A 15308-nucleotide genomic window follows, 5' to 3' on the forward strand; every position below is an offset into this window, starting at 1 on the left:
GCTACGGTGTATCTCCTTAGAAACACCAAATTATTTGTGGAAAGTCTAACATCTCTGATATTTTCGCTTACCCCCAAACACAATCCTGACTGAAATCAGAGTGCAGCAACAGTAATGATGTTACAGCAAATTCTGCATTGCTAGAAATGCACAGCAGGTGAGATTGAGGGACAGATGCCCCTGTTTCAGTGCCAAGTGTCCCTAGAGGTGATAGAAAAGAAGGAAGGGATTTGAGGCAAAATATTCTGAAAGAAGGCTTGGAAGTAGTTGCCTCTTACTTCAAAGAATTTCAGTCTAGAATTTTGATCAGAAAGTAGTAATTGGTGACACTTAACCCAAAATATGCAAGTGCTGACATGAATGTCTTTGTAGCTTGCTGAAATTACTGCATGCTTTGTTTTGAAAATCTACCTAAAAGAAATTCTGTAAACATTGAGTTGCCTGATGCACAAATCTGTGATTCTTCTTTCAGTCTGGCTGTTTTGATGCTTCCAGAGATTAAACTAAACTATGTGATAGTGTCTATTGTTTTTGTTCCAATCATATAAAATTTTCTACTTAAAGATTTTCTTTCCCCATAATATGCTAATGAAGCTTTGACTTGACATGTATGGCTACTGATTTGACTGTTCTTTTTGCTTCTTTCAGCATTGCAGTGTATGGATGATTCCAAGCCATGTGTTAACGAGGGAAAGTGCATTCCATATCAGAATGGTACAGGATATTGCAAGTAAGTTGGTTTCATTTCTCATCAATTTAATTACCAATCTTCTGTCATTCAGGTTCCTAGCCAGAAAGGAAATGTGAGTTAAGATTTTCTTATCGGGTGCATTCAGCATGACAGTTTTAGCACAGTTGGTGTTTCTTGATAATGCGTTTGTTATATGCTAGCTTTTTGTAACGTAAGAAATATGGATTTCTTCTTAGAATTTTTGGGTTTGGATCTTGTCAGCTTGATTTCTTTGCATTAGGTTAGGAAAGATTGCCAAAGCGATCGTAGAGGTCAACCCAGTACCTTGCTTCCAGGCTCACAAGTTAGGCTGGAACTTGCTCTCCATCTAATAGCTCACTTTGTAGAGCTTCAGCCCTAATTTGAATATTTTCATGAGGTTTTTCAAAACTAATGTGCTCTCTGAAGTGTGCCAGTTCCCTTCTGCATGCTGAAGAGCAACTAGTATGTGGAAGTTGCAAAAACAAACTTAACAAAAACCACCCAAACAAACATCCACATTTGTCTTTATTGTGTAACTGATTTTGGTAAATGTTGACACCCATGTTCAATGGTGCCTTCACTTTGCTGCTGCATGGAAAGCTGATCAGCAGGAACTTTGGCAGAGTGCGTGGTGTCTGGAGAATGATATCACATCTATTTAAATGCAATTCACCTTTCAAACTGCAGTATTTAGAGTTTTTTTAGATTAAGTGATATTTTACAGGAAGAGAAATCCTCCTTGTTCAGCAGGCTTAATTTACTATATCTGCAGTAAACGGATTATTTTCTAAACCTTGATTACTTCATCAGTGCAAGTTGTCCCATTTTCTAGCATGCTAAATCCCTCTTTTCTTAATGCTTACGTTCTTCAATTATTAGTGAGTTTTGTCTTGTGATTTAGCTTGGCTAACACGCAGCTCCACTCTTCACCCTTTTCTGCACAGCTGTCTTCGCTTGCCACAACCTTTAGTTCTTTCTATCAATGTGGTACCTAAAACTGGTTATACTTAAATTGCACCTGTGGCATACAAAGGGGAAATCATAATCTAATTTGAGGTTCTTCTCAGTTTCAAATCAATACCTGATGTGCAGAGGGGCCATGAAGACAAATAATGTAACTTGTTATTCCCTGTTGTTTTTTAGAAACTCCTTCCTAGTTTTTTACTTTCCATAGCTTTATATTGCTGTCCACACAAATGAGCTGCCCTTCTGAAAAGAAAGCTGCAACTTTCCTGCTTTTCACCTATATTTTAGAACAAGAAATTTTGTGATGTTAGGAGGTAATAAGACCGATGTTGGTGCTGCTTGTGCCTTCCTAAGGACATTTTCTCCAGCTTGCATGTTCCTCTTAACCACGTCTTAGACTTCTAATATTTTTCTTCTGTTACAAAATTGTTCAGTTACTTCATCTGATTTAACTTCCGTTCAGTATTTGTAGTGCAGTCCAGATCTTAACACATTTCCCTTATCAGAGTGGCAGCTTTGACCACTTTTTTTTTAGTAGTGCAGAGAGTTATTTATAATTCTAATGTTGCCTTCTTCCTTTTTGTGCAGTCTTCTTGCAGGTCTTAAGCCAACCCCTCCTTCAGGTACCAGCTCAGTCCCTTTGCAGGTGCCAGAGTAATTGGAAAGGCTAACAGAAGCCTCCATACAGAGATTAGTACATGTCTGTTCCCTAATTCTGGCTCAAGAACTCCTATTTTTGCAGAAAGTAAGGAAAAAATAGCAAAAAAAACCCCTCAGTTGTGGAGACTCTACCTTTAGCAGGCTGATTCTTAGCATCCTGTTTTGGTTTTAAGTGTTGGTTTTTTTTTTTTTTCTTTTTCTTTCCTGCACTATGAGGAACTCTGAACAGGGGGAACTTTATATCTGGTGTAGTAACCTAGATGCCTGTCTGAATTTTTGATGGCTGTAAGAGTAGAAATATTCTCTTCAGGAAACTGAGCTTATTAGTAAAGCAAGTGGCTTGGCTTCTAGCTCTGCAGGATCACTCACTGATTAGCTGAATCTCCACCCCTTCCACTTTTTTCAAGTTATCTGCAGTACTTCCTCTGCTGGGCAATAAGTTATTATAACAGGCGCTCTTCCTCTTTCTGCAGCTCCTCTCAGCCAAGTTGTTTGTTCTAGTGTGTGGCCAGTCTGTCTAGTTAATCTTGCTGTCGGTAAGAAACAAGTGAACCACGGAGGGAGAACCTGCATCAGAGGTGATCAGATGCGATGAGTAAGACATGAGTAACGTAAGCACTGATAAGCAAAACATCTAGTCTAGGTACTTGGCAAAGCAGAAAGTGACAGCTTGGTGCTGAAACAGCTTTCTGTGTCAGAAAATTCTGTAGAATGTACTGCATTAAAAGCGAAAGCTAGTTTTCTGCTAAGAAATCTTTATTATGGTGCATCTGGCTTCTGTTATGGGAACAGCGATTGTGACCCTTGTAAGGAAATCTGAGTTGAATCTTTATCAGATTGTTCTTGCGAGCGCCCTTTAAGTAGCTCCGTTCCCCTGGTGACGCTGCTGGCCCGTGGCTGTCATTTTGTGGCACTGCTTGATAGAATTCCTGACCACCTTTGACCTTGATTTTATATTTAGAAAATTACACATTCCTGTGTTTGCATCTTTCAAGGTCAGAATTTTTGTTTGAGTGATCTTTCTATATCCATTTGGTGACTAGCGTGGTGAGGGGCACAGACCTTGTTCTGAGGAATATGGCTGTATCTGCAGCAGTGGTACCAAGGGGCCCGTCCTTCCAAGCTTTTTGACAAAAGGCAGTTTCAGTTTGGGGTTTGGCTCTGTGTTGTTGCACCGTGGTGGTATTTTGTTGCTGTGGGGTCCCCCCACCAAAGCACCTCCAGGCAGCCTATTTGCACATTGAGGTGTTAAGCATGAAGGAGCCTTCTTGCATGCTGTCGTACCTGGCAGAGAAGCAGTTTAAGCGACTGTTCGTTGCTTAATGCTAATTGCGAACATCCCAGGAAAACCCTTTCTCATCTGCCTGCTGCTGGGTGGCTGGGAAAGCAGCAGTAGGAAGAGTCTGAAGGCTAATACTGCTAAGTTACAGTATTTCTGCAGTTGCAGGCAGGATGAGAAGGTGTCGGTACAGGGAGCTGTTTCAAGGACAAGCAGAGCAGAGATTTTGGCAGCGCTGCCCGCTGTTTTCTGAGCATGAGAGTCTGCTCGGCTGCAGGTGGATGCAGGACTGGGCAGTCCCTCTGTGCTGGGAATGGGGCAGGGCCCTGAGCAGGGACTATCGTAGCTGGATTCCCCATGGTTGGCAGCTGTGGCCTCTCCCACCTTCCCTCCCCTGTGCCCCAGTGACGGGGAACAGAAGCAAGACTGTGCCAGGGAGAGAAGCAGAAGTGAGAAGGAAGAAAGTTGGGCTTGGGGTGCGCCAGTGTTTAGGGAGGAAACTGAGCCTTGCTACTTCTCATGCTTCATAGGCTTTTAAGGTTGGAGTTTTGGCCTTGGGACTGCTGCGTATTGTATGTCCAGAAGCGTTGTCAGCACCTCTGTATGAACCAAAGTACTGCTTTAATGCTAATGTCTTTTGTCCGGTCCTGGTGGTTAAAAAAACCAAACCAACCAACCCAAAAGTGCAGGAGCAACTGTGGCCCTTTTGCTGTGCTTAGTCAGATGGGGAGACGGCTGAAGTAGGCTGATGCCTAAAGGACAGTCTCCTTCAGCACATCCTTTCATGTCTGAAGCTGTCAGGGTTTGTGTAGCTTTGTGTGCTTCTGCGCCTCTTCAGCGAGCAGTGTTTTTTCTCACCGTGTGTAGAAGTTTGTCTGTGCTTTTTCATTGTGTGGTGCAGTTTTTACTTTTCTGCAGAGTGGCAACAGCAGGACCTCAAAGCATGCTTAAACTCCAAGCAGCAATGGCACAGCAGTAAGGGGCTTCTGTCCCAAATCTGACCCCCAGTAACTCCAACACTCTTGCCAGGTTTCTTACCTACCCGCCTTTCCAGCTGGACTTCTGGGGAAGGCAAGATCCTGGACTACAGAGCTGCTTCTGAGACTGCAGCAGATTATCTTCTTAGGTTGTCTTGAGAAACTAATCACTCCTAGACCAGTGAATGGGGAATACCCATAGGAGACTTCATAGCAGGATGAGGTCTGAGAGTTTTCCAGAAGAGGCTAAATGCAGAAGTAGGAAAGTTGTCCCTTTCTGAGAATGGGCTGCCCTTTCCTGTTTCCTTCTGTCTCCTTCCAGAAGTTAGAGACCCTTGAGACCAGAGTAGAGGAAAAAGGGGAGAGTACACACACTTTTAGCTTCAAATCTGGGAACAGAGTAGTGATTTGAGTCACTTGGTCAAATTTTTCTATTGTGATTTACCTGTGCAGATTAAAAGCTGTTCAGAGCTCTGATGGTCAGAAAAAGCTGAACTAAACCTTGCCCGTTCAGACTTCAGTTGCTGTTACTCCTTGGCGTACTGTGGAGCGGTACACTGCAGAAGCGCTTTCCGTGGACGAGAAACAATAGCTGTGTACTGCTTTAAATGCAGAACAGAGAGGCCGTCCCATCCCATCGTTTGCTTTCAAAGTATGACGCATAAAGGGAGCCTTGAGACATGGGAAGGAGCATTTGTAAAGCTAACCAGAGAATCCTGTTCTCCCTCCTGAGAGGAGGTGTAGGTGTGGGAGTCAGAACCCGGGAGCCAGGGGGAAGTCTGGTTAAAATCTGCAGCAAAATAGCCGAGGCCCTTCTCATGTTAGTCATCAGACTGCATCCCCCCTGTTGAAGCATCTTCCAATCAAAGTGAGGGGAGTGTTGGGTTGAGGGGGGCAGAAGCAAGACTACTATGAAATTCTTCCCTTCGTGTTTTAAATTAAAACCATCTGCTTCCTTCTGTGCATCTCCAGATGATATCACTGGGCCTGAATAGGAAACTCCCATGAAAATCAAACATCTGGAAGACTGGTTAAAACAGTCTATAAGGTGCATTTGAAGAAACTGTCCTATGAATGTGCCCAAGCAAATATAGTACGGCAGATGAGGAGTTTTTTCCACCAGACTAGACATATTCCAGAAGTCTTTTGAAAGCAAGAAAGAGCTAAGTAACTTCAATCTAGTTTTGTGGCAGAAGAACCAAAAATGCAGCTTTTGTGAGTCTTCCACTTTCACTTCGTAGCATTGGGTTGTTGTTAGAGTGAATGCAGCTCTGCGGATTTGTGGATACTTCAAATTTGGATAAATACCTTCGTTTTGTTTTTACATCTCTTGTTTAGCTCCATGAGAGCCTGAGCTAAAGCAAATGCAGGCTGGAGCTGAAAAGGAGGAGGGAAAAAAAAAATAATGGGCTGAGCTCTAAAGTATTTGTGCTGGAAAGCAGCCCAGAGAGAGTAAAGGAGAAGCTTTAATTAGAAGCAGCTGCATAGCTGATGCAGCCCACAGGACATTTTCCCATTTCAAACTCTCTAGTTTTCAGAAATCATGATTTGAATAAAGTTGTATGTGAAATTTGTTCTTAAAAGATTAAATTCCTGTTGAAGTAGGTTGAGAGACCTCATGTGCTTCCAGAAAGCACCAGAACAAACTTTGTCTTCCTGTTTCTGTTTCTGAGTGTTAGATGGAAAACTGAGGAGAAACAGTGGCTTTTATTTGGAAAAGATTTGGTTTGCTGTTCTGAGCATGTCATTTGGAGCTGACACAAGCTGCTAAATTTTAAGCTGTTCTGTAGACAAGTGACTTGCCTTTTTTTTTTTTTTTTTTTTTTTTCCCCCCCCTCCTAAAGAGAACTTGAAAGAGTAGGTTGGGATGAGAGTGGAGCAGGGGTGGTGGGAAGCTGGAGTTTCTGTGGAGGATAATCATACCCTTTAAAGAAATCTGGACTTGGACCCTGCTTTTTCACTGTTTGCCTCTATTTTTAGAGAAAAAATGTGGTGCCCAACATGAATCGGGGCAAATATTTGCAGTTTTGTCTACACCAACATTTAGAACTAAATTGCTAGTATTTGTGCCTAGAAATGTTGATGACAGGAGACATGGTTGAAAAATCTAGACTGTAGGTTTTTTGTTCTTTAACATTAAAAAAGGATTGCACTGAATTGCTGGAGGGAAAAAATTGCATAACTGTGTGACCAAGCTTTTCTCTGGAGGAGAACAAAATGGTGGGTATAAGGGCTATGTTTACCTCATCTACCATCTTCCCACAGGCAGGCCTGTTCCCTCTGGCATATTCTGTAAGGCTTTGTCCTTCCAAATATAAGGAGCTGAAGTTAAAAGAGCTTTTGCTGTTCCCTGCTGGAGTGCTCCCTTGTGTTTTTCTGATTAGCCTCAGAAGATAGCAGAACAAGCCTGGTCTTGGAGCGCTCTTCAACTTTGCACCAGAAAACTTGTGTACAAAATGCTGGACCAGTTGTGGGTGATGGTTGTGTTGTCTTAGAGCACACATCTTTGCTTTCCTTTTAAATCATAACCAGCAGTGCTCCTAATCGGTGCTTAGGCTCCCTGTCACCTAGGGGTAACAGTTAAATGCCCCTTCCAGTATCCCCGAGTGTTGGGTGAGTGGGAGAGAAGCCATATTTTAGTGGTTTCTTTTGCTTGTGGACAAACCATGAGATGTTCCTCGACTTTCTTGTTTGTTTTATAGCCTTTCAATGCAAAAACACCTTAGGACTTACCTTTTAAAGGTGTTTGGGTTTATTTTGTATTTGTTGGAGTGGTGGATGGTGTTGGAGGACCTCTTCTTTGCTGGATGAGGTGCCCTGGATGGGGTTCTGCGAAGTTCTGGTTTGTTGCTCGTTCTTTCCCAATAAAGAGAATTACAAGTGCATGGCCCGTGCCTGCTGCTGTTAGTCTGAGGAGCGTGGTGTACTGCTGACACAGCTGAGCTGCCCAAAACCCCCCCATCAACGGTGGTGGTGAAACTAGAAGAAACCCCTATAATGAAATATTGCAAGCTTTTGGGACTGAAGTTCAGTTTGACTGTACACATTCATCAGCCGCATATAGATGTCCAGAAACATGATTTAAGCGTAGTTATCCAGACGGTCTCGGAGCAGAGCTAGCCAGTGCACCGTGTGCAGGCTTGAATGCCGTGGGAGTCGAGCAGTGCTCTGGCTTCTGGCACAGCTGTCTTTGCTGGGTGCCAGATTTCTCTGTGATCGAGCTCCTGCAGAGCTGTGCTATAGCCCGCTGGCGTTTGGACTGATTTCTAGACTGATTTCTAACCTGTATCAAGGGGGGGTGTGTGGGGAATTTGGGACGTTAAAGGAAGCCTATAGAACTACAGTGGCTTTGGCCCGGGATGCCCCACATCTGCCTCTCGTGTGACATGGCAGCAGCTCACGCTGCCTGACAGCCTTTGGCTGTTACACCAAGGATGGCACAAGAGGCAGAGGATATTCTGCGAATGGTATTGTCTCAGGATTTGCTTTCTGTAACTTTATTAATCCTGCCTTGCCCTGCAAAAACTTCTTTCATGTCTGTTCCTGGGTACGAAGTTGAAAGTATTAAGGTATGGTGAAAGGAGCCTAATTTGGGTGTGGGGAATGGTAAATTACGATTATGCACATCTATTATATGACTTCTCTGCTTTAGACATATGGCTAAAGCTAGTTAATAAATTCTAACATGAGAAAAAACAGTTGTGGTCATCTAGTAATGACCCCTTGCGTAACTCGGATAATAACCTCTCTGAATAGCTCTGTTTGAACTAGCGTGCATACTCTTCCTGAAACAGCCAATCCTGGTGTTCTTTTAAACAAGCAGGAGTGATGGAGAAATTCCACTACAGCCTTAAATGTGTTGTTCCAGTTGTTTCTCTCCGCTGCTGAAAGACTGTATATAAGTTCATGTCTGAAGATAAAAGATGCTACGTTATTTCTAATTAAATTTATCTAGCTTGAACTTTTAACTGCTCAGTTCTGTTATCTCTGTACCTTCTAGATGGGAAATTATTGTTAAATCTGAGTTTCTTTGTGGGTATTTGGAGATTTTGATTAACTACCACCTTCTCTTTTTCCCTTCGATAAACAGACTGAGCCACCTGAGCTTTTCATTGTGTCAAGAGTGTTCTATTAATCATTATGGTTGGCTTCTTTGAACTCATTTCAGCTTTTCCTTCTTAAAGAGCAGACACCAAAACTGACGCAGTGGTCTGCTAGTGGTGGTGCCATGCAAGTACCAGGTGTAGTGTAATCTCGTTTACTACTACTTGATATTTGCTGTTTGTACAGCTAAAGTATTCCTGGCCAAGCTGCTGCACTAACAATTCACGTTCAGCTGACCGCTAGGAACCCCTGGAGCAAGTCTGGCTTTCCCAGCTCAACCTCCTGTTGTGGGGAGGGTGCTGTGTATGTTTTGTTGCTAGATGTAGGACTTCGCAGTGCTAAGTGCCCTTTGTGTGCTGATTGCCTTGTTAAGCATTTCAGCTTACTACCCTCTATCGAGAACTTTTCTCTCTTGCCTATGTGTTTGACCAGCATTGATGTTCTCAGTTTTATTCGTAGAATCATTTTAGGCTGGAAAAGACCTTTGAGATTGTCAGGTGTTGAGTAGCATAGGAACAGAGGCAGATCCCTGTAGTATTCTGTTTAAAACAGCTTCATGCCCATTCTTTTATTTTTAAACTGGATTTTTTTAATCTACTGTACACTTCTATGTGCATAAGTAAAAGGCAGTCTCTTTACTGTTACATTCTTTATGGAAGCTGACTAGAGACTGTGTGTTTCTTGCAGCTGGAATTTCCTCCCTTTTGGATTTGTGTAATTCATTGATTTAATAATTGTACCTATCCTGTTCTGGAACAAAGCGTATCTAATGTTCACCTCTGAATTTTTTACAGTGAAATACACGTTCTCCCAGGCTGTGTATGTCTTGGGTTACTTATCAGTTAAAGCATGCAGCTGTGTACTATAGAAAAAACTGCAAGTGGACAGTCCTGTTCTGTATGTTGGGTGTTATTTTTATCCAGCATGTACTCTTGCAACTTTCTGCTACCTGAAAGAAGCAAATGGAACTGTGGGTGACACAAAGAGGGGGCTTACAGGCTTGCTTGTCTGGGTCCTGTATCACTAGAAGTTAAGTGGAAAATTTGTAGTACAAAGGCCAGTTAAAAGATGGATTACAGCTGACAAGTGTAGTCAGACTGTATTGACATAAGTTTAGGTTAGAGAGAAATAACTGCAATTATTCTGCAATCACAGATCTTTGTATAAAATATTACCCTGGTTGTAGATAGTGTATGTGTACTCATTTTTCTGTGGGAGATGGAGGAACAGTGACCTTGTCGTTAGGGTGCTAGCCAGGGGCGTGGGAGACCTGACTTCAGTGCTTGTGTTGCTAGTTGAGTGCAGGCTTCAGCATGTCACAGTCCCAGATGCACTTATCAACATGAGGATAACAGTATATTCCTGTCTCACGGGAGTGTTGCGGAGAAAGATCTGCTATGGATTTTCAGGCCATCAGACGCTGCATGTGTCCAAAGTTTATAAATCTTTCGGGAGATGGATAGTACCTGGTGTTAATACCTATTTCTGAAAACTGCTTGGTTTTCTTCTACAAAAGGATGCTTATTAGAATGGGAGTAGGTGCAAGGAATTAATTGTTACTCAGCAGTTCTTTAACACTTAAGCTTTTACTGAAGTTTCAAAGGGAAGTGCAAGAGTAAGGTCCTGCATTTGATGTAATGCTCATTGTATGCAGTATTTATTTATTTTGTAATGAACGATTTCACAATTTGAACTTAAGTTTTCAGTGGTCTCATTTGGGACAGTCCCAGAGGAGGGCCTTGTTACATCCATGACGTTAGCATTTAGGTCTGTTAATGTTACCATGGATTTCAGCAAGTTCCAAGACTTTCAGTGGTCATGGGGTTTCATTCCTGGTATCTTCCCAGGACAGCAAGACTTCAGTGAATGTGCCACAATTAATTCCTTCTCTGTTGCAGGTGTCGAGAAGGCTTTCTTGGAGACTACTGTCAGTACAGAAACCCCTGTGAAAGCAATACCTGTAAGAACGGGGGAACTTGTGAAACTACGTCTCTGATAGGAAAGGCTACCTGCAGGTGTGCTCCAGGGTTCACGGGAGAGGATTGCCAGTACTCCGAATCGCACCTCTGCTACGTGTCCCAGCCCTGCCTGAACGGAGGGACTTGTCATCCCCACAGCCAGGAAACGTACGAGTGTGTCTGCCCTCCAGGTTACACAGGTAGGGTTCTGTGTTTGTACCTCCAGACTCCCTCTTTTGGGAATTACTTCATCCTGGAATGTTTCAGGACAGTCACAATGTGCTCTCAAATTTACTAGCTCCAGCACAGGAAATGAGAAGAAGTCTAAATGACTTCATGACCAAAAAAAGGAAAGGGGGGTAGGGAATCAGGCTCTCTACCCTTTACACATAAGCAGAAAGATATTTAGCTCTTGTGGGGGTGCCCACGTGGGAAAACTGAGTGCAGAAGCTGGTCTGGAGCGACTGGTAGACTTTGAATTCAGCGTCTGCCTTTTAGAAAAAATGAAGTAAATTTGGCCACCAGAATCTTTCAATGGGAAAACTATAATTGGGTGCCTGAGGGGGAGCATGAAAACTCACTCCTTTAATTCTTGAAAGGGATGTAGAAGAAGAGCGACTGTCAGCGTGTAGTATGATTTCAGGTCATAGGTTATTTTTATAAGCTACAACATTCTGTATCTTGCTACTACCCTGTAAATAAAATGACTTTGTAACCACAAATTGATTTTAGTTTTAAATATAATATTGTAAAATGCAGATACAAATTTTCCTGTAATAATTTTAAGATTTAGTACACGAATAATTTTGAGGAAGTGTGAAGGAAATACTCTTTTTTTCCCATAGAAATAACTTACTATTAATGGAGTGCTCTGTCTTAATCCTACAGGAAAGGATTGCCAGTGGATTGATGCCTGTACCTCTCAACCTTGTGCCAATGGAAGTACATGTACTGTATCTGGAAATAAGTTCTCCTGTGTCTGTCTCTCTGGCTACACTGGCCAGAGGTGTGAGATAGATGTGAATGAATGTGCCACACCAGGCCTTTGTCAGCATGGTGGGACCTGTGTCAATTTGCCTGGTTCATACCGATGTCAGTGCAAGCCGGGCTATACAGGGCATCGCTGTGAGAGCGTATATGTGCCGTGTTCCCCATCACCCTGTATGAATGGAGGAACTTGTCATCAAACAAGTGACTTCACCTTTGAGTGCAACTGTCTGCCAGGTAAATGATGTTGCTTTTTGAAGTGCTCGGTTTTCTAGTCTTGTCACTGCATTCCTGTCTGTTCTTCTAAAAACTTCTCTTGGAGTTTCTGTGTGATACTCGTGTAATGTAAGGTTGGAGGTAGAAATCTCAGCAAGGCAGGAAGCTCTGCTAGGACATTAGTTTCTGAGTGTCAGGATTTCTTAATAAGGAAGGAAGAAAAAGGAAGAAGGCTAGAAATGACAGATTTCTGCAGAGCCCAGTTAGAGGCAGAGAATCAAATACGATAAACTGTGACGTAGATTCAAGGAGATTAGGGTGGTGTCTCCCAATGCCGATTTGGAATGTGAACTTCCATGAACATAAACCGCTACAAATATGTAGGTTTGTGCTGGTAAAGGCCACAGTTAACTTCAGTGCTTGGATGAAGATGAATGTGTGTCTTTCTCCTTGCCACTCTTCTCAGTCCCTAAAACATACTACATTCTATTCCCTTCCTTTTTATCCTCTGGTTCCTCCAAATCTTAAGAGAGTTTGTTTCCAACACGCCACACCCTTTTTGTCTTGTAATACCTCCAGATAAATTATGCTTGCTTATGTTCTGATGCTCTTAGCTGCCCTGAGTTCATCCACAGCAGGGGTGATGTGCGTATTGAGGGATCACAGGCCGTGTTGGTTTTGTGTGTCAAGCTGGGCTCCCATCACCAAGGCACACATCTACAAATGACCATATGCCACCTGGTTGGGACCCTGGTAGTCTCATCCTGTCCCGCTCCTCCCCATCCACTTGTCAGACTGGCCACAGAGTAGTATAGTCATCTTGGCATATCAGGGTTTTTTGGAGGCTTGGTATTTTTTTACTGAGTAATTCAACTCCATGGGAAACTGATTGTTTGGAAATGCTTTTGACTAGACTTCCTACTTAAGTGTATTGCAGTTTGGCACATGAACGCTTGGTGTGTGGTAATCTAGAAAAGTAAACTCTCTTCCCTTAAGTGTTTCTCTTGTTATTTGTGTGAAAGATGTAGCTGCCATATACTGTTTAGGATGAATGTACAGTGACTGCATTCTCATGGGGATCATCTGGAGTCACAGGTATGTACAGAAAGAGCATGTAGAACTGAACTTGTGAAAAGTGCTGTCTTTTTGAAGACCTTTGTCTTGAAGCATGGCTCAAATGACCTTAAATGTACATTGCCAACGTTATCTAGTGCCTGCAGAACAACTTTTTGGGTGTCCGAGCAAGCATGTGACTTTGAAGAATTTGGGAAAGCTGATTTTAAAATAGGATGTATAATTTTTATTTTTGTGTGAAAGCAACCATTTCTAACATTGCTTGAAGAAACAGTGCTTTGAAAGGGTCTTTGGAAATGCTGTATCTTAACTAACAGTTGCTCTCAGGGAATTTATTGCTTTTCTACTTCGCATTTTTTGAAATGAAATTGTAAACTAAGTACCTATGAATTAACAGGTTTGATCAGGAACTCAAAATTTTCTTAGTCAGATCTGTCCAGTCCCTTCAAGCAGTTCAAGATCTCACACAGAAGCAGTGTGGTGGGGGGGAGAGGAAGATGAAACTTGAAGGACTTGATCCTGTAAAGCTGATAAGACAGTTTGCTTTCGTGATTCTCTTACAGGAGTACAAGACTGGGTAGTAGCACATTTTCCCTTAGACAGGCATGTGGGCTGGCTAAACTATGGTCAGGAAATGAAAATGAGGTTACTGTAGTAACAGTTATACACCTACACTGCTCACACAAGTTTTGGATTATTAGCTGCTTTTTTGGACTTGATACACAACACATATAGTGGGGGTGAGTTAATGCGGCTTTCAGAGCCTTCACTTCTGTATTTCCTGTATTTGTTTAAGTTGGCCGTGTTGTTTTGCTAGCTTGATTTTTAAAACTAGTCATTTGAAAAACAGTAAAAAGAAAAAAAAAAAAGGGAGAGGTTGGAGGGGTCATAATGCTTACATCAAGCTGTTTGATAAAGGCAAGGCGCCCAGCCTTTCCTTACCCCTTAGTGGAGCATGGAGAGTGAAACTTCCAAAGTGTTAGAAAAGGTTCTGTCTGGGAAGGAGAGGTCAATAGAAAGAGAAGAGAAACGGAGGCCTGTCATGCTCAGGGAAGATGTGAACAAGGCCTGCTCGTCTGGAAGAGAATGCCAAGATCATGGACTAGGAATTCCTCTTTAAGACTCCCTCTCTGAACCGGAGCAATGCCGATGATACTGTGACTATAAATGGAATTGCTCTAGCCCTTCCTTCTGGACTGCCTTAAGATGACACCGTCGCTCAGTGGTATGGCCATAGAGACAGGAGGCAGTTACATCTTGAACTGCTGGAATGGTTTTTTATATGATTTTGCATCTTGTGACATGTGAAAGTGCTTTGAAGTAACTGACTGTACCCAAGCAGCAATTTAGACATAATTGGGTTACTCCTGGATTGGCCCTGAAATGGGTTCTTGTTTCCTGTAGATGTTTTCTTCTTGGCTTTTGAGTGAATTTCTGGTTTTGTAAATACAGATACATGAGAATGAGAGCTTGAAAATGTGGAAGAAACCTACGACCTGGAGTTATGTGTCATGGCAGATTTTTCTACAGTAGCACAAGTACAGTTTATGTGCCATGTAGTCAAGCTGCAGTTTCAGATTCTCAGGTTCCCATTTCACTCATGGATTTACACAACGAAGTCTTGCATTAGGTAATTGGTTAAGTCACATGTGTTTGAAGTTGTCAGCATTTGGTGACAAGTGTAGGTGAAGAGTTATATATACTGTCAATATTGTATTTGTATGAAAGGGACAGAAAATAGGAAGTTAAATCTAGTGTAATCATTTTTCCTGTGGGCTTTTGTTGGTTTAGGTGTAAACAAGATTGTAGACAAGTGAGCATGTTAGGTCAATCATAACAGAGTCATAGTAAAAATACTTCTGTGGAAGCGACTTAACCTGGACCGTTCACAACTGCTTTAAATATAAGAATGAGCTCGTAGTCATAAATATTTGACAAAAAAGGAGTTCATTTGGCAACTAACCTTTCATGGAATGTTAAACAAGTCAATAGAGGAAGTTCTTAGCTGGGAAAGTGATTATTCATTGTTATCCATCAAAATAATTACCCATTAACTAAGATAAGGACCCTAGGGAATTCCAAGGGCTTGTTCAGGAAACAATCTGTCAGGCTGGAGCAAGCTGTTTATGAGAGCTGGAACACTTCCTGGGAAGAGGAAGTAACTTCATGCCAGTTTGTAGCAGTGTCACTGCACCGTACGGTGAGCATCATGAATTGGGTCTCACAGGCACGCTGAACGTCCCGTGGTGGTGAAGACCCTGGGATTTAGAGATGAGCCGCATCCTGTGGGGTGCAAGATTCTGCATGGTGGCAGTCTTGGTGTGCCAGATGACGTCTGTGCCTCTCTGTTCCAGGTGAGCTGGCTCTCTTATTTG

General features: G+C 42.5%; 1 protein-coding gene across 1 annotated transcript in view; it reads left to right on the plus strand.

The window, feature by feature from the left end:
* Positions 1-15308, plus strand: part of NOTCH2 (notch receptor 2) — an 87283-nt gene that overhangs the window by 9488 nt on the left and 62487 nt on the right. Inside the window, exons 2-4 of the mRNA XM_080407312.1 lie at positions 649-730; positions 10597-10856; positions 11545-11880. Coding sequence (XP_080263438.1) covers positions 649-730; positions 10597-10856; positions 11545-11880 — 678 coding nt within the window. The remainder of the gene's footprint in view (positions 1-648; positions 731-10596; positions 10857-11544; positions 11881-15308) is intronic.

This window comes from Falco punctatus, assembly GCF_963210335.1.
Source record: "Falco punctatus genome assembly, chromosome: 11".
NCBI lineage: Eukaryota > Metazoa > Chordata > Aves > Falconiformes > Falconidae > Falco > Falco punctatus.